The following is an 18,780-nucleotide window of genomic DNA, read 5'->3' as shown; positions in this document are numbered from 1 at the left end:
TTGAGAGATGCATGGTATTATATTGAATGGTGGGAAAACATGGATTAGAGATTAGAAATGCGGGTTAAATAAGACCATTCAAATTGTTGGCCAAGTAAGTTGACTTGGGCAGGACACGTATACAGAAGTGATGGTGGCCCGAAGGTCAAGAATAGGGAAGGATATACTAATAGGGTTTTTCCCCTTTTTCTGGCAACAAAACTGACACCTTTTGCAAGGAATCATGCTTACATTAACCACAATACTTGCAGTCAAATGCAAAAAAAAACCAATACTCTGGTTTTTTTTTGCATTTGACTGCAAGTATTGTGGTTAATGTAAGCATGATTCCTTGTTAAAGGTGTCAGTTTTGTTGCCAGAAAAAAGGGAAAAACCCTATTAGTATATTTTGGTACTGGCAAAGGAGGTCCCATGAAATAGCGAAGGAGTTGCAGCCGCGGCACGGAACGTGTCCAAGAAATGGAGCTTGATGAGCCTGATGACGACCGCTTGTGTTGCGATCGAAACGTCGTGGTTTGTTTTATTTTATTTCTATCTACGTGACTTTACCGAAAGAACCAAAGAGTATGGATTCCTGCAGTCACGAAAGCTTCAAATCAACATTCATTATAATTAATATTCCCTCTGTACGCGCACGGGAATTGAATTAATGACAATTTCGTTTTATGTGTATTTTTTTTCATTTGTATTTTTGTACTCGCATTTGGCGCCCCACTTAACTTGGCGCCCCAGGCGACGGCCGAGTTCACCTGCACGGACGGGCCGCACCTGCAAGTAACAGTCCCAGCTTCGTTGTTACGAAATGCAAAGCAAGTGAAAGAAAACAAATAAGTTTCAGAAATACTATTCAGAAAGTTTATTGTACAATTGACAGAACTGGGTAATAAACAACTCTGAAATATAATTCATACTAAGATCGACTCTTAAATCGTCAATTCTCACAAAGGGGAACTGAAAATTAAATTCAGGTAGCCCGTGATTGATGAAAGGGATGCGTTCTGCAAAAACTCGGTGTAAAAATTATTTTCGGAAATCGGCTGCTCCCATTCATTTAACACAAAAATGAGGGAAATGTGTTTCACCTATATCACTTTTCATAATACATAAATATTAAAACGATTGAATAGTTCAAAACAAAATTAATTCACCTTTTCAGGCAACTTGCCAAAAAGATCGACTGCACGTTTGAAATGACTGTAAAGGTGACGTGGAGGCGTTTACTGTGGCACTGCGGGGATACCGTGACGCTGTCAGCGGACGGGATGACGCAGCCTTCTTCCCGGTGCTTCTTGTTTGATCTCATGGTGTGTGTCGTATGAAATTTCGTTCTCGCAAATTTATATATTTTTTATTTCATTCATCGAAACGTGTACATAGTTTGTCAATTGCATTAACGCGAAATTTCAGAATCAGAACTCTGATGAGGCATTCAGCTCTTTCGAGATATACCTGTACTGACATTTGCAGGATCAGACAGGAACCAGGAACATGCTGCAACAGGATACGTGTGAAAGGCCATTATCTGATACTAGCAGCCAATACGTGAAGATCGTGATGAGAAAGCATACTGGTTCAGCCGCTACGACCTTCCAACCATGCTCTTCACTCCATCGGGGACCACTATGAACCACAAGTGACACGTTTCTGTAAAAACATACAATATTTTGCTCTTATCCCACTTGTATCTACTTTCCCCACTTGTTTGTTTTAAAATTAAGTAATGACATATCCCTGGATTAACTCCATTTTGTGAAATATTATCCCATTCCATTCTATGTGTGTGGTTTATAATGAGTATATACTGCCTATGTCATCATACACACACGAAAAACACGATTAAAATCCATGGGCCTAATGTGAGTGTTGGTGAATGGCAATTTTGCAGAGATTTGTCAAAAAAATGGCCAAATAATTTTCCGTCAATTTGGCAATTATTTTTCAGTGAGAGGGCCATATGGCAACACACCAATCGGGTCATATTTCAGAGCTGCAGTTTTTGTTTTCGAACCAAGAGATGCCCATTGATTACCCTGCTGTCACTATTATTGATGTTTTCTGCTTTAAAGCAATGAGCCCTCACCACCGGCATTAGGAAGCCTCATACTCCGTTCCCCGTGATCAAGCTCTGAGCCCTGCAGGCCCGATGTGACCGTTGAGACGAGGCACTCCTGGTCTCCTGTGGTCCTGATGCAGGGCAGGTTCAGGAACTCGGACGAAGTGGCACCGTGGGTCTCAGCCCTGACCTCTGCCCCACCTTGCCTCGGGGCTTTCTTCTCGTCCTTCCAGATCAGCACAACAACCAGGACCGTGAAGAGCAGCGAAATGCCCAGAAACCCAGTCATTAGCGCGACCTGCTTCCTCCTGATTTCAAAAGGGGTGTCAAACAAAGTGGACAGCCAATTTACAGTCACATTCACAACTTCACACAAGAACCAGCACATTCCAGATGCCGGTGTGTAGACAGGCTTATACGTTATCATTTGTTTCAGGAAACGTTTGACTGGTTCATTTTGCATCAACGAAAAAGTCCACCCTTAATATTTATGCGTGTTATGGGCACCAAATCTCCACGACGCCGAGCTGTACGGGAGTGTGAAGCGAGCGTGAGTTGGAGGCTGCCTGCGCTCGCCTGTACGCGTTGACGTCGTATACGTGGCACGAGCCCTCGCCCTGGCACGCCTGGCCTGATGATGACTTGAGGCACGTGGAGTCGATGGCAGCACCAAAAACAATCGGTGCAGGGATCCCAGCTGTAAAAAGAGACAATGACCCCTTCTCGACTGCCACATGCAAAACCAAGCCACCACGAGACCTCACGGTATGGGTGATTTTCCACTGCCGTGCCAAGCCGAGCCGGGACCAAACCGTGATCCGATGGCCTCACAAGACATCCGTATCTGGCTTGGGGCCAAGCAGGGCCAGGGGCTGGGCTATTGACCCGTTCATAGCATGCAAAAAGCTGCTTTTTAACATTTGTAAAAGTATAGTACTTAACATTTTAGTGTACTATATATTCTAACAGTTACGCATGCATGAAGAGCACATGTCATTTACTGTTAAGATGTGTATAATTGACTCCTACGAATGGTTTACGGGCTGTGCTTGAAGCAAACGCCCCTTTCACAAACTCGAGATGGTCTTCAAATCCCTGTTGGGCGATGACTCAGTTCATCAGTCCTCTGGGATTGATCAAATTAGCTTTTACCTGCTGCTCTCGTCATATACATCAACAAAAACATTCTATGGGGAGAACGGTTATTGTCATAGGAACGTAATATATTTCCACCGGTGCCTCAGGGTGACCAAGCCAGAAGAGCATGGCCCAACGCTTATATCAGCAGGGAAACGCATCGAGAACTAAAGTCACACATTCCATTGCCTGCAGATACATTTCACCTCTTGCAATAGCAGGTTCAAGCTGTGTGGTGCAACGCTTAGCACACTGGGCTGGCAAGGTCGCCGGTTCGATCTCCTGGCACGGTAGTTTGAACAATCGTGCACCCCCACCGCCTCTTTCCATCCAGCGGTATGGATGGACACACTGCAGTGTAGAAAGTGGGCCAAGCATCATCTAGATGTGCTCTCTAGAGCTCCCTCTCGTTTGAGGGCCTTTTTTGTTCCAGCAGTGGCGTAACCAAGCAATTGCAGGGCTACACCTTTACCGAGTGCAAAACGATTTCCTTACCCAACACTCGGGTAATGAGGGTCTGTATCCCCAGAGCAAAGGAAGTCAGGTCTTTTCTGATGCCTCTGTAAACACACGCGAGAGTCGCAAGTGAGACACAGCGACAGAGGAAGAGTCGACGTCCGACGAAGACTCGTCAAAACCGAATGAGCGGAACATCGGGTCAGCACATTGACAGTTGGGTTAAATCCTATTCTCAATCCCAGGGAAATTATAGAATGTAAAAACGACCATGTGCTTGTTTTTCTTTTACTGAAGTTGACCTAGAGCAACACTGAGCGCAACAAAAATGTACCGTGTACCACTAGATGGGTCCACAGCGACCAACAAAACCAAAGCGGGACTGCCTGATATTTCAGTGAACGGCAACTACTCAAGCGGCTCAGTTTTATAGTTACATATTGGTTATGAATAATGCTAGGTATTTTGTGGAAGCAACGTGGAAGTTTGGAATAGAATGTGGCATGGGGCGTTGTAAATCTAATCGGTGGAAAAGAAGGTTGCGTTGGGTGGGACACGTGCACGATGGAAGAGAGCAGCTTGCCAAGACAGGCATTGGAGTGGCACGTGGGCCAAACACCAGATAGTGGGATACACAATGTGATTTCTGTGCCAACGATGGGGTGTGATCCGATAGCGCTGGAATGCACCGCATCGATCGCAAGCCATCGTCTGAGGTCACACATAATGTGACAGAGTGCAATGCAGTAGAGTGCAGAAATGGTTAATACAGGTCAAACACTTCAAACAGTAATATAGTTAATTATCGCCTATGATCTAGCTGTTTCTGGGTTTCCTCCAACCTGCTTTTGTTTTGCCTTTTTATTTAATTTTAATCCCGGTCTGCCTTCAAGATGGGGATGTATGTTTTCAACCAGCGATGAATTACCGTGGCTGATGACGAGGACTAACTTTTAAAATCCTCACGAAGAGACCAACCTCCCACATGTTATGCTACCACACGTACAAATGGATACTTCACTGCGCCACCTTCCTACGTTCGAGGCTGCAGCCTCGTGCCTTCACTGGCTGCCATTACGGTCCAATGTTGTGGGCTGCGGCAGAAACGTGCCGTATGAAGAAAGTGTAGCTTGGCGTGAAGGCCAAGGCGTTGAAGAACGCGGCCACGGAGGAGCTGAGCATGAAGAGGATGAACTTCCTGTGGCAGTCGTCTTCCCGAGGGCACTGCTCCAACAAGGCTGAGGAATTGTGCGTGCCTCCGGCACCGATGCAAGCGCACTCCTGGTAAACCTGACTTGCCCACATGGTGAAACACAAGACATGAAGATTAACCAGGGAGGCCAAACGGATCCGAACAGAGGACCTCTGCAATGAGCGGCAAATCAAACGGGATTTGATTCCACCATTGTCCACAAGCGCGCACGGGAATCGCACACACTCAGAGATATCACACACACACAGGAATCACCCTCAAGAATCAAACACACACATGCACACAGCTATCAAACACAGGAATCAAGCACACACACAGGAATCACACACACACACAGGAATCAAACACACACACAGGAATCAAACACGTGCACACAGAAATCACACACAGGAAGCAAACACACGCACACAAAAAGGAAACACGCACACCCGCAGGAATCAACACGGGGCAATGGCGGCTCTGACCGTGTCCCTGCCGCTGCCCCGCATGACGGAGCACCCGGCGAGGCAGGGCGACGCGTAGGTGACGCCGTCCGCGCCGCACACCGGGTCCCACGCGCCTGAGGAGCACGCGCAGTGCGCGTTGCACGGAGCCAGCAGCGACCCGCCCGGCAGCACTGTACCACTACGGACACACACAGATTCCCCCAGGTAGCTCGCACAAGCTGCTGGGAAAGTGCTGTTCGCTTGCCCCTAGGAAGGTCGCGACGGCGCATGGAGGGGTGGTGTGGGCACCACCACCCCTGGCCGTCCTTGTCTCCACCGCACAAATTGTTGTGTCGTCCGGTTGTGCGCGGTGGAGTACAACACGGGTACTTATTCTTGTCTGGCCAGCATGGAGGAGTTGGCCAAAATAATAGCACGTGCAGAATTCGTGCAGAGAGTCGCGAACAAGAGACAGGTTCTCGAGAGCTCCCTCTAGTTGGAAGCCCTTCCAGCCAGCAGTGGCATGAGCAAGAGATTGCAGGGCTGCACCTTTACCTTTATTCCAGTTAAATGAAAGTCCAGTGGGATGAGAGTGGGGGCATGGCCAGGGTGCTCGTGTTCACCCATCATACGGGACGGTAACGCCGGCGACGCGCGCCCCTCCGCATCCGATGAAGAAGTACGGCAGCGTGAGGAGGAATCCCGGGAACTCCATCGCGAGGACCAGCAGCGCCAGGCTCAGCAGGGACGGCTTGGCGCGCTTGCACACGAGGCCGCCCAGGAATATGCCGATGGCCACAATGGGCAGGCTCACCGCGCCTGGCTCGGGACATTGGGGAGGGTGGAAAATCATTTCAAGTGCATTTCTACCATCACAGGCATCTGCCATGGGGCAATGGGTAGCGTGCTGGGCTGTGCCGCATGAAGGTCACCGTTCAAATCCGCCCTTCCCCCGCCACTTATTTCCACCCAGCAGTATAAATGGGTTCACCACGGTCAGTCAATCATGAGGTCGGGTGTGGTGGTGGGGTGAAGCGTTGGTACGCCAACCTCGTCCAAGACCAGCATGGCGGAGTAGGGCAGCCGTGAGAGAAATACATTGCAGGTTAGGCAGTACGGTTTTCTTTTGGGTTGGATCGCGTAAATATATAAATGTGTCGTTAACCCGTCACCACCCGACGCAGCCAATTACTAAGGTTTGTCACGTAAACAGAACGTGCCAATTAGTTACTACTTCGGCACACCGGTGTGTTGGAGAGTAAACCCACAACATTTCCAAACTTGAGTACGACGTTTTGCTGGCGATTACAGCAACCAGTTTCATCAGTCCATTTGGGTGGTGGTGGGTTTTACGAAACATTTACATTGAAGCGATCTAACCCAAAAACACCGTTACTATGGACAATGTTGGTCGCGAAAGCCTACGCGTTAAACAGTACAACAGGGTTTATTTGCACAAACCAGTGCGTATTAAACAGTTCATGTCTCATGGTCGGGGTTACAAGTACGCAAGTGTGTGCGGGCGTGTGTCGACTTGCCACACCTATAATGAGGTTGCTGCGTGAAGCCGTCTCGCCAAACTGTTCCTCGAGGTACTTGGCCTTGAACGTGAAGAAGCCCATGAAGGCGTTCATGAGCATCACGTAGTTGATGAGCATGCACACGTACACGGGGTTCGCCATCAGGCAGCGCAGGGACGGCAGGAAGTCTACGGAAGCAAAGAGACTCCCCGGGCTCGTGTAAACAAAGCAGTTGCCATGAAACATCTACAGGCGCTCATCTCCCGCTTGCAGCCCTGGACCGGTGGCGAAAGTACCACATTCCTATCCAAAGGACGATCACCGTTGTCTTCCCCACAAAGTGGTACTCGTATTATCGACCCCGGATGGAGGGATGATGGGCTGGGTCACAGAATGTATGTATGCTGAACTTCTTTCGCATCGTACGTAGCAAACCATGTTAACTAGGATTTTCTAACTAGGATGTGAACTCTCAAACTTCTGCTTGCGAGCCGATCGCTCTAACACTGAGCCACATGGCCGGGTCTCTCAAGTTGGGAGACGATGCGTGCACGGGCCAGAGAGGTGGCTAGGGAGGGGTCAAAGGGTCAAGGAGCAGCCCTCCGATTGCTGTTTGGTCTCCACTGGAGGGTACTCTACAGGATACACTGGCCTACTCTTACACACTGGCCAGGAGGGGTATCATAATCGTAAATATCCTCAATAACGGGGCAGATTTCATTCGTGAGCTGTGCAAATTATTTTGAAACACGTTATTTTTAAAGAGAGCGCCTATTTAAGACGACATGGCACACGTGAGGGTGGGTAGCCAGCACCATGCCCGGCCATATTTGTCTCCCCTCTGCTGATGTTTACACATAAGACCAGGTATACTCATTGAAGACTGAACTCACCTAGGGGAGGGCCCAGCATGGGTTGAGATATTAGTCACTGTGCTTGACCGTGAGCGGGAATTGAACTCGGGACGCTGGGTTCGGAGTGCAGTAAGCTAACCACTGTGCCACTGCTCACACTCCTCCCACCCTTACCAGGACTCGTGGCCTCCTCCTCCCCCCCCACTCATGACCGCCCAACGCTACAGCCGATGCACCACGCACATGACCGTGCTCCATTGACGTTCACATTTTTTGCCTCGGTTATAATTGGGGCTTTTTTTTTCATCAAGAAAATACACGCGGCGAAATAATTGCATGAAGTGAAAATACAGCAGTCATTATAAAATGCCAAAATTATTTGATGGTGATTTAAATCGAATATATTGGGAGCAACTATTGTACCAGGAATGCATACAATTCTGATGACTGCCAATTTGAGGTCAATCTCTTCATATAAACACAATTGTATTATAACTAGGCTACCTCTAGCAAATTTGTTTTAAAAGCAATTATAAAAGTGGTGGAATTTCTTACAGCCCATCCGTCAAGGATTCCACGTGCTGTGTCCACCTTGGGGAGAAGTTGGACCATACCTCACCACACGGATTAGCGCGGGACGGTGAAGAGGGGGCCAGAAACGGTTCAGATATCACTCGCCCCACTCACCGTTGGCTGCTGTAGGCAATCAAACTCAGGTCGCCGGGTTCATTGCGTAGCAAACAAAGCACTGCGGCACCACCCCAACCTTTTAGTATTATTATTATTCATTTCGCTGAATCACCTTACCTTTAGCCAGAGATCTGATGGTTTCCGGAGTGAGATGCAAGCTTGCCTCCGTGTTTTCAGGACGCACGTTACTCTCTGTGTGCCGGCTGGCAAGCTCAGTACTAGCTTTGTATTTATTTTTGGCCGAATCTTGTACAGTATTCCTTTCAGCAAGTTCCGCTTCAGCAATGTGACCGACAATGTCAAGTCCCCTTGTATTAATGACCGTCCTTTGCTCATTGTTGGCAGAGTGCGCGCCCTCCTCCTTGCCAGACGCTTCATGAGCTCTCTCTCCCGCGCTCAGAGCGTCCAGGTCTCCGCGCCCGTCTCCCACCGTCGCCACTGCCGCAGCCGCCATTGCAAACTCCTCCTCGTGGGGCACAGAGGCCGGGAAGAACCAGAGCGGGAGCGCGGTGAGCAGCGTGATGCCCCCGGCGATCAGGAAGCCCAGCCACCAGGCCCCTACCCAGCGGGAGTCCTGCGGAGAGATGGTCACCTCCTCTGCGGCGGTGCGGAGGGCCAGGGGGGGTCCAGGGAACGGTGGGAATTGGAAAGAGGTGTTAGGGTGCGCTGCGTTTGTAGCGCAAAAACTAACCAAAAAAAAACCCCAAGACAAATGCACGCTCGCACAGAAATGGTTTGACATACGCAAGTGAAATGTGGATGTCACGGGAGGAGGGCGCACAAACAGTGAATGCACTTGGCATGTGGTGTGGACAAAAAAGTGAACACTCCGATAGGAATATGGTGAAAATGTTGTTGAGAAGCAGGAATCATTGTTGAGAAGTCTAGAAGGAGAGGAATTATGGCACATGCAGGGAATGTACCGAAGAGCATCACAGTTGCCCAGGTGACTATGCGGAAGAGCAATCGGCTGCCAATAAAATCCCGGTTGGGGGCTGACTCGGCCCACCTTTCCTCTGCGGCCGATAAAATATCATTCTGGATGCGTATGTAGAGCGTGAAGCGTAAATTCCATGGGGTGTCAGTCGGAGAAGTCACATGAGTTGTGCTTTACATCCCCGGTAGGAACATCCAACAGAGGAGATATTTATAGCGTTGAACTCATCTCTATGAGCGGATTCCAACGAGCTATGGCACATGCATCTCGGATGCATGGATCATGAGGCATAGATTGCATGCAGTGTCAATGGGCGATGTCACAGCAGTTGTGTCTTGCGTCTCCAGTGTTAGGAACATCCCACAGATCGCGTAAGGACAAAATTAACAGTGGTTGTCCACTTGAGAGACTCACTGCCAACATAGGCATGTGAAATTTCCACCGCCGGTTCAGGGCTGTAAACAGGAGACGAGAAGGGGAACGGGAAGAAGACGGACGAGCTTGTGACACAAGAAGAGCAGTCGGATGGGACTGTCCTCGGGGGGGGGGGGGGGGACAGGGGGGGGACATTCACCAAACCTGGACAGCATCTGTCGTCGGCATCGACGCTCGGTTATGACGGGTGACACTAAATATATCGGTAACAAAGCTGAAGCCATCCACTCACTGCTCTTGAGAACCTGGTTTAATCACCGTGGGTCACCTCGATTTGCTCTCAGGATCTCGGGGAGAGGGGACAGGGGGTACTGGCTCAGTGCTCTGACCCCCCTGGGCAATACACATATATTCGTCAAATAAAAAACAATCTAATTTCCTCACCACAGCAGAAAAAACTACTCTATATGAAGTTGATCAAACCTCTCAAGAAAAACGCTGCTTAAAAATTGCCTTGACTTTTCCTGCATCAGGGACGATTCCTATATTTTGTGTTTAAGATTATAAGCAAACAAATAATATGCTTGCAGAATACACCAGGAGAAGACTCTCACTATTATTAAAGTGCGTCGTCAATTATTCTCAACCGCATGTTCTTTGGCATTGCCGAATACTTCACATTACGTGCTGGAGCTTCTTCAGCTCCAGAAAACAGAGGAGAGCGTAACAGATCAATCGTGTGAGTTGTGTCATGGATGCCTCTCTCCAACCACAAGCCCTGCAGCGAACGTAGCAAGCTCGTCATAGACAGTGGCTTCTTGACAACGTCAGCCTTGCCGGGCTAGACCGACCAGACCTGCGCAGGGGCCTCTCCGAGGGAGTACGTCACGCTGCCTCACCCATATTGACGAACCCCACGTCCACGAACAGCTTCGTGCAGACGGATCCAACCAGGAAGCCGACTGCAGGGCCGATGAGCCCCACGGTCATTACGCATCCTGTGGCACACACAGGCAGTGTCAGTGATGCAGACCTCGAAGGGTGTCCACTTTCACCAACTCTCGGAGCAAGCGCTGCACGCATTGAGCGCCTTTCGAAGTGCCAGGCGGCTCAGAGGTAGAGCAAGCGGCAGTGTAATGAGCAAGCAATCGAAGGGCTGCACCTTGACACTTTGACCCCTCCCTCCCATAGCCACCTGTCTCTGGCCCGTGCACGCATCGTCTCCCAGCTTGAAAGACCCGGCCACGTGGCTCAGCGGTAGAGGGAGCAGCTCACAAGCAGAAGGTTGAGAGTTCAAACCCTGGTTACTGGGGTTGACTCAGCCCATCATCCCTCCCTCCGGGGTCGATAAAGCAACTAAAACGTTGTGGGAAAGTCAACAGCAGTTGTTCTATGACTCTGACTTGACTTTTCGGATGCACATAGCACTGGAGACGAGCAGCTCAACCGGCCAGATGAGCAAAAAAAAGCCAGATGACGATTCCTCTGAGGCCCCCTCGGACCTGGCGCTTGAGGCGAACTGCCCTACCTGCCTCTATTCTCTCGCTAGTGCCCTGGACGCCTGAACACACAGGAGGGGAAGAGGCACCGACCGCACGCACCCAGGTAGAAGGCGGAGTTGTCGGCGCGCGCGTGGTCGTCCAGGAAGGAGATGCCCAGGGGAGTGATGGGCGACTCCCCGATGCCCCTGAGCGCGTTCCCCACGAGTATGAGCACCCAGAGTGACGACTGCGCCTTGTGCTGGCAGCCTGGGGTAGAGACGCACGCGTACGACGCAGCCGGAGGCCGACAGGCAAGCTTCAAGTTAGATTTAATGGACCAAGTGAGAACTTTAGAGACCAGGAGAGTCTCAATGGGCCACAGTGACCTGGGTGGCCGGAATAACAACAGGTATGACGTACAAAGCAGAACAGACGAAGCGAACATAAATCAGAGCAAAAACAACCAAATAGAGTATATATTATTTGGGTCTTTCGGTAAAGTAATGTAGATAGAAAATAATTTTAAAAAATGAAAATAAAATAATACAAAAGAAAAACCACTAATATAGACTGCAGCCTGGTTTTTAATATGAGTGAGTGTACTGGCAGTCTATAATGTAGACTATAGTCTGGTTATTAAGTATGGTGAGTGTCTTGGCAGTCTATAATGTAGACTGTAGCCTGGTTTTTAAGCTTGGTGAGCATATTCGCAGTCTATAATGTAGACTGTAGCCTGGTTCTTAACCTGAGTGAGTGTACTGGCAGCCTATAATGTAGACTTATTCTTTGGTTCTTTCGGTAAAAAAATAGAAAAATGTAAATAAAATAAAATAAACCACGACGTTTCGATCACAACACAAGCGATCGTCTTCAGGAGGAAAGAGGGGGAGGTCACCGAAGGCAACCGTTGTTAAAGGTTTCAAAAAGTGGGCGTGGCACAAGCGCTCCGTCGGTGGAAGCATGGAACCATGCAGTGCCAACAAAAGCCATCTGAGGATCCAACCAACTAGAGATTGAGTGAGAGCACTGTCATCTCGTGACCCCCTCTTTCTCGGAGTGCGAGTCTCTCGCGTCACGAACCTTCCCCACCACTGCCCGAAGCCGGCTCCGCTGACGTGGGCTCCTGCGGGAGGCTGGACTGCTGGCCGCGTGGCACGCACATCCACTGGGGCCCCTCCCCGTACGTGTGACTCTGGTAGTCGTATCTGCAGATGAGCGCAGCACGGGGGGGAGGCAGTTCCATCCAGGGGTACGACAAACCAACACCGGGTGCGCAGAGGATGTTTATTCTTACTTGCGGCATTATCAAAGGTGGTGATGGTGACGATCACAATCATGATCTTTTGATGTGGTGATGACAGCAGTTACGACGATGATCGTGTTTGCATGGATGGAAGTCCTTCTTACCTCGCTTCTTCCTAGTCAATCCCACTTAAATACCCTCAGTGGCTCTCTAACCGATTCCAAGTTACAATTTGTTTAAATTTCCCGGGCTTTCACCCTTAAATACTCCTTGTACAATCAAATTCCAATGCCTCGCAATCTGCCAATCTGGTGAACGCTCAGTGAGCGGCCAATAGGCGCAAGTTAGGCTCACGCCTGGCGCATCAGAGCCTCGGCTACGCCTTTCAGTGACCCATACATATGCTTAGCTGTATTTGTCAGTGGTACGGGAGGATTTTGAGCTGATTTGATTTGCCGATGACTCGTATCAGCGGTATAAAGATGGGCCTCTGTGAAGGAGGTTGATGAAGGCCGCTACTGGGTAGTGGGAGGCAGTCGACCTCCAGCAACAACGGAGGGCGGAGGAGCAATGGTGACAACTATGAACAGATTGCTGGGTTGTTAAAAAGTTTCAAGTTGGCACCGTGGGGAGTACAGGTGGTGCATCTACCAGTGGTGGCCTATGCAGAATGTTGGGCACAGACTATGTAGGTTAGACACGAAGAAGAAGAATATCTACCAGCGAGCCTCAAAGTGCACCTAGACTGACACAAGCGTTGTGGTGACATCATTGAGATTTAGTGGCGAATAGCGGCTCTTGTCGCTGAAGTTTTAGGTGTATACGAGTGTGATTCTTTGTATTACGAGTGTCTGACTGTGTGTGTGTCTTTGTGTGGGAGTGTAAGGAGGAGCTCACCTGCCCATAAGGAAGTGCGGCAGGGCTATGAGCAGGGTGCCCAGCCCCATGAGGGTGGCTCCGTGTGTGTCTTTGTGTGGGAGTGTAAGGAGGAGCTCACCTGCCCATGAGGAAGTGCGGCAGGGCTATGAGCAGGGTGCCCAGCCCCATGAGGGTGGCTCCGGCTGCGATGATGCGAGGACGATGGAAGCGCGCCCCAAAGTAGCTCACAGCCGTGATCACCAGCAGATTGCCTGGTGGCAACAGCATAATAGCAAGCTAGGATCCACTCACAAAGTGACTACAATATCACAACAGCACATGTACCAAGATAGGTATATTTTGAGACCACGTGGAGAAGGCTCACTGCTAAGTGGTCAGAGGACAGGTATGTCCTCTGACCTCCTGCAAGCGAGCGTTCGGCACTTCACGTAGCCTCAAGGTGCACCTAGCCTGGCACAAGCACCGCGGTGACATCACCGCCACTCAGTGGGAAGTGGCGTTTGTTGTTGTGTTCAAGGAGGACCAGGATCAAATGTACGAGGATCTCGACCCCAGGTCTTCAGCTTTCTCTCCGTGAATTTGGGAGCTCGTAGGAAAGGTGTCTGCGGCCATACGTACCCATCTCAAAGCCGCCGTCGATGATCCCAGCCACGGAGCTCGGCAGGTTGAAGTGGCGCTCGATGGAGGTGATGGAGCTCTTCATGTAGCTGCCGGACATCGCCTTGGAGAAGAAGAGCAGCGACAGACAGAGCAAGAAAACCTGCAGGGTGCGGGGGGTACGTGAGAGGAGTTGGGGAGTTATGGTTTGATAGACGAGGACTTTGCATCCAGGCCGTCATCCTGTGTAGAGAGTTGATGGTCTCAGCCTGATCACTAATGACGGCTCAAAAAACAACTCATGTGAAATTCGATTATGCGCTTCATTTGGCTCAGTGCCAGCTGTGATTATTAACATATTGGTTTTACTGTCACGTGATGAACATTACCCTCGCATGCATGGCGAGTGGGAAGTGCTTCCCTCTACTATGTGTAGACCAGAGGTCACTTGAAGAAGGGATCTCAGATGCAGCTCTGCAGTATCCCCTTGTGGGGTCTGTTCTCCAACGAGGAGGGTTGTACTGCTATGGAAGATCTTAAAAGACGCTTTGTCTTGTGACCCGATGCCGACAGCTCGATCAGGGTAAGGTTGGGGGAAAAGGACAACGTCAAATTAAAGAGGCATACAAGTTAATGTGGTTGTTCAGTGGACGAGTGGTGACAAAATTCATGAGGTGCACGTTTTCTAAACACGAACACAAACTGTCATTAAATCGGCTTAATAGCAATGTCATACACAGCCTATTGCCCGGACACTCCATGTGGCTTGTCCATAAATTTAAATGTATTAAAGAGACATGCATTGGAATCTGCAGATTAAATGTGCCTTAGAAACATATCCTATTGTTATTATTGTCGGCCTGTTGATGTTCTGATGCAGTTGATGTTTATGTAAGTATGTTGAACTTTTGTCGCACCGTACATATCCAACCATGCTAATCGGTTAAACCAGTGTCTTCGAGGAATGTCAAAGCCTTCTCACGGCGGCCCACCTGTAACGTGCTTTCACGTCACATTAAACACGACTAATACCATCACCTGGGGGACGAAATGGACTGCATTGAAACGAGATAACGAAAATCCAAGACATTTCAAAGTCTCATTAAAGAATGCCAAAAATAAAACAAACAGCTGTTATTCCGCGGATACAACCTGGCTGTGTGTCATGGTCTGTCCAAAACGAGTTTGAAGCTTATCGACGATAATAAAAAGTTTAAAATGACGTGAAGGCATGCCACTCTAGTGATGTCATCGACATTATTAATAAACATACCAGTGTCACCGCAGTGATATCAAGTTTGAAGCTTCAAGCTTGTGACGTGCATCATGCAATGCACACGTTTCTGTAAAATAGCAGCTGTTTGTTTATGGTGGCGTCCTTCAGACAAACAAACCTTGATGTTGGCAAACCGAGGTCGCCTGACCGGAGGGGCAGGAAGGGTCTGATCCATCTTTGTAGTCTGTGACAAAACATCAATGTTAACACGAGAATCATTGTCGCTTCTAATCCATTCGTTTATAATTTACCCAGGCCACAAAGTGACAATCCCTTTGTAATAATAAGCTCGGCGTCTCGGCAGTAGAATGAGTGGCTCACAATCGGAAGGTTGCGAGTTCAAATCCTTTTTGGGGGTTGACTTAGTCCATCATCCCTCTGGGGTCGATAGAATGAGTATCGGTTTGTGGGGAAGTAAACGGGGCTTATCCGATGGGCAAACTTACCTCCGCCAGGCCCAGCAACCCGAGTACCAAGCAGCTTACGAAAATCTATTGCGCAAACCAAGATTGATCCCACTTCCAATTGGCGAAGAGATTGATTGCCTTAAGTCCACCATTACCCACGTCCACGCACACTCACGCACTCACAAACACACGAAGACAGACACGAATCCCCCGTGTAGCCTTAACAGACTGTTGGGGCAAATGCTGTTAGCGAGCACCTATGAAGGTCCATGAAGGCCCCAAAAGCACACGAAGGGGTGTGGGTGGCCAACACCACGCCCGGCCGCCTTTGTCTCCCCAGTGGCGATGCTTACTCATTTAAGGCTGAGTCGACCTTGGGAAGGCCCAGGACCGGCTCAAATTATCGTCACCGGTATTGGCCGTGAGCGGGAATCGAACTCGGGTCCCCGGGTTTATAGCGCAGCGTGCTAATCTCTACACCACCGCTCCCCACTCCAAAATACACATGCAGACACACACGCACATATCCACACTTGCACGCACACCCAACACCAACACACGCGTGAAAAAGCACACTCTTCTCCCACAGACACGCACTGTAAAAAATAGACAAATATCTCTCGTATAGCCGTTTAGCAGACTAGATTTGAAGTTTTCGTGACTGCAGGGATCCATACTCTTTGGTTCTTTCGGCAAAGTCACGTAGGTATAAAATATAAAATAAATTAATTTATTTTACGTGACTTTACCGAAAGAACCAAAGAGTATCTAACCGACTGTTAACAATAACCTATTAAGGCGCTATGAGATTTTTCACTTTCACGCTCAGGTTTTTAAAAACGCAAGACAAAAGTACATCGAGGTACACCCCTACCTGGTTCTACGTGTAAACATCGCCACTGGGGAGACAAAGGCGGGGCGTGTGTGAGAGTTCAGGTGTGTGTGGGTCGTTAATGGTCGACTTAAGGCTGCTGCCATGCCAACCGTACCTACGTTCTCAAGGCAATGTACGCGTAAATCCCATAGGGACTCGAAATTGGAAGCAACCTCGCCTGCGAATTTTTTTTTTAAATGCATGAGACGCCCTGCGCTCAGGTCCCAGGTTTGTAAACATGGGGACGAGCATCGTCTCAATGGTCATTGAGTATAAATTCACAATCTTAGTGAATTAAGTACCGTGACTTGAGTAACATGTGGCTAAAACAGCTTCTGACCATTGACCCAAGTCACATTTTACCCACACGGTACACACAAAGTGCTAGGCTAAACAGGCAGCACGGAATTATGGGATTCCAAAGTCAATCACATTGAGCATCAGCAAGGAAAGACACTTGACCGAGCAGACTACATTTCTACTATGCCCCCATCGCAGATGTAACGCCTCCATTAAGGGTTAGGCCGTTGCTTTGAGGCACGGATGACCGCACTGCTGCCTTGGCAGCCAAGCCACTCTCCTGGCACCCAGAGCTTCTTTCGGCGCTCTGCCCAGATGAAGTGGACAGGGAAGCTGGGTTCTGGGCTCTTCGCTTGGCGATCCTGAACATCCCCCCCGCCACTCCCCCGCCCCCCCCCCTGTCAGAGCTTGCTCCAAAATGACATCGTCGCACGCCAATCTCCCCCCCCCCCCACGGTCTTCATCGCAGCCGCAGTCGGCTCGTGAATCCACTCTCGCCATCTCGAGCTCCGTTTCCCCGCATCTCTTCTGCTGCCCCTTCCACTGTCCCCATCTCTCGCCGCGACGCATCTCCCACAAGTGTTCCCCGTCTCCGTACCCACGCGCGTGTGTGCGTCCACGTCTGTCCCTCGTTCTCTGTGTTGTTCCGCGTCTCAATAGCCACGTGTCTGCGCCTACCGCGTCTTTTCCCATGTTTCTGTTTTATCGCCCCCCACCCCCATCCGTGTCTCCCCTCCGCACCGTCTGTATGCCGTGATCTTTGGTCTTTATACGTCTCCGCCGACGTCTGTCGCTCACCTTCGCCTGTGCTCCTGTCGACCGCGTCTCTCTCGCGTGTGAAACCTGACTCGGAGGTGGCACTTAGGGGAGGGGAGAGGAGGGGGAGCGGGGTCCTCGGGGAGACAAAGGCGGCTCTGCTATATTTATTTCTCGCTCACTCGGTAACTGCGGCAACTGTGATTATGGAACAGTACAGAGCTGTGCTTGGACCGGGTTTGATGCCGCCTCCGCCACCACACAAACAACCCCTGCGTCCAGAATGTTCTTAAGCTGTGAAATGTCTTAAACAATCTTATCGGAATCATCAGCGGCCGGTAACAGTGTTTAATTGGAAAAAATACGACTCGCTTGACGGGACATCTCGATTGCATGGGTGACCAGGGTGTCCCATTGGTAAACACGCATGGCAAAACACATAAGGAGACAACACGCGCTTCCACAATCCACTGCTGGATGAAGCCCCTCCCCCCCCAAGCCACCGCCACCTCTCACGATCCTGCCACCCAAGTTCATTAACCCGAACAACTTAAACAAAAATGCTGCCGGTTTGGTTTGGGGTGCCACGGTGGCGAGATGTTAACGACCTCGCCTGGTGTGCAGGCTGCCTTCGTGGGTTCGATCCCGACCCCCGACGCCTGCTGTGTATTTTTGGAGTTTGCGGTGTATCTCTCCCCGTGGTCGCGTGGATTTTTCTCCGGTCCTCCGTTATTTTCTCTCCACATTTATAATTAACATCACGCGTTGAAAGTATTTTGGCTGCTTAAAATTTCCACACGATAAGCCACTTCGTTGAACTATCATTTATGGCCATGTCGCATCTGAAAAATAGCTACGGAGCTCAGTAAACCTCACCTGGTCAAATAAACAATAGTTTAGACGCTCATATGGCTGATGGATAAAACATATATAATAAACCCGTCTTTTAATAATATAATAAATGACCCACCGTACCTTAGCTTACAAACTACCGAGCGAACTTGTCCTATTGTGAGGCAACAGGTACAACCACCACTCCCATGCAAAAGCAACAGCCTCCAATCGCCACTAAGTGACGGCGGACGTCACTGTTAGCGCTTGTGCCAGGCTAGGTACACTCTGAGCTTATCGCGTGACGCGTGGAAGGCTCGCTGAGAGGAGGAGGAGGAGGCCACGGCGTAGACCCGAGTGGCTCAGCGGCAGGGCCAGCGGCTCGCGAATCGGAAGATTGCGACTTCAGATGCCGGCTGTTGGCGACGGGGGGGGGGGGGTGAATCAGCCTCCGAGAGACAATGTAATGATCAGCA

The 18,780-nt window shown here is 49.8% G+C and overlaps 1 protein-coding gene across 1 annotated transcript; it reads right to left on the bottom strand.

Moving 5' to 3' along the window:
* Positions 1–824: 824 nt before the first annotated feature.
* On the bottom strand, positions 825–17,529 carry LOC133347240 (solute carrier organic anion transporter family member 1C1-like). The gene is made up of 15 exons (XM_061559348.1): positions 17,459–17,529; positions 15,255–15,320; positions 13,882–14,023; positions 13,382–13,514; positions 12,222–12,346; positions 11,262–11,408; positions 10,560–10,658; positions 8,466–8,945; positions 6,828–6,992; positions 5,908–6,103; positions 5,324–5,483; positions 4,758–4,936; positions 3,686–3,750; positions 2,630–2,750; positions 825–2,361 (listed from the first exon to the last, which is right to left on the bottom strand). Exons 2-15 carry the CDS (start codon positions 15,309–15,311, stop codon positions 2,061–2,063), a joined length of 2,370 nt encoding a protein of 789 aa, XP_061415332.1. The 5' UTR covers positions 15,312–15,320; positions 17,459–17,529; the 3' UTR covers positions 825–2,060.
* Positions 17,530–18,780: the final 1,251 nt, after the last annotated feature.

The sequence above is a fragment of the Lethenteron reissneri genome, chromosome 25 (genome assembly GCF_015708825.2).
Source record: "Lethenteron reissneri isolate LAM-NWPU_2019-01 chromosome 25, ASM1570882v1, whole genome shotgun sequence".
Classification (NCBI taxonomy): domain Eukaryota; kingdom Metazoa; phylum Chordata; class Hyperoartia; order Petromyzontiformes; family Petromyzontidae; genus Lethenteron; species Lethenteron reissneri.
The sequence above is the reverse complement of the archived record's forward strand: the minus strand, read 5'-3'. Positions and strand labels throughout refer to the sequence as shown.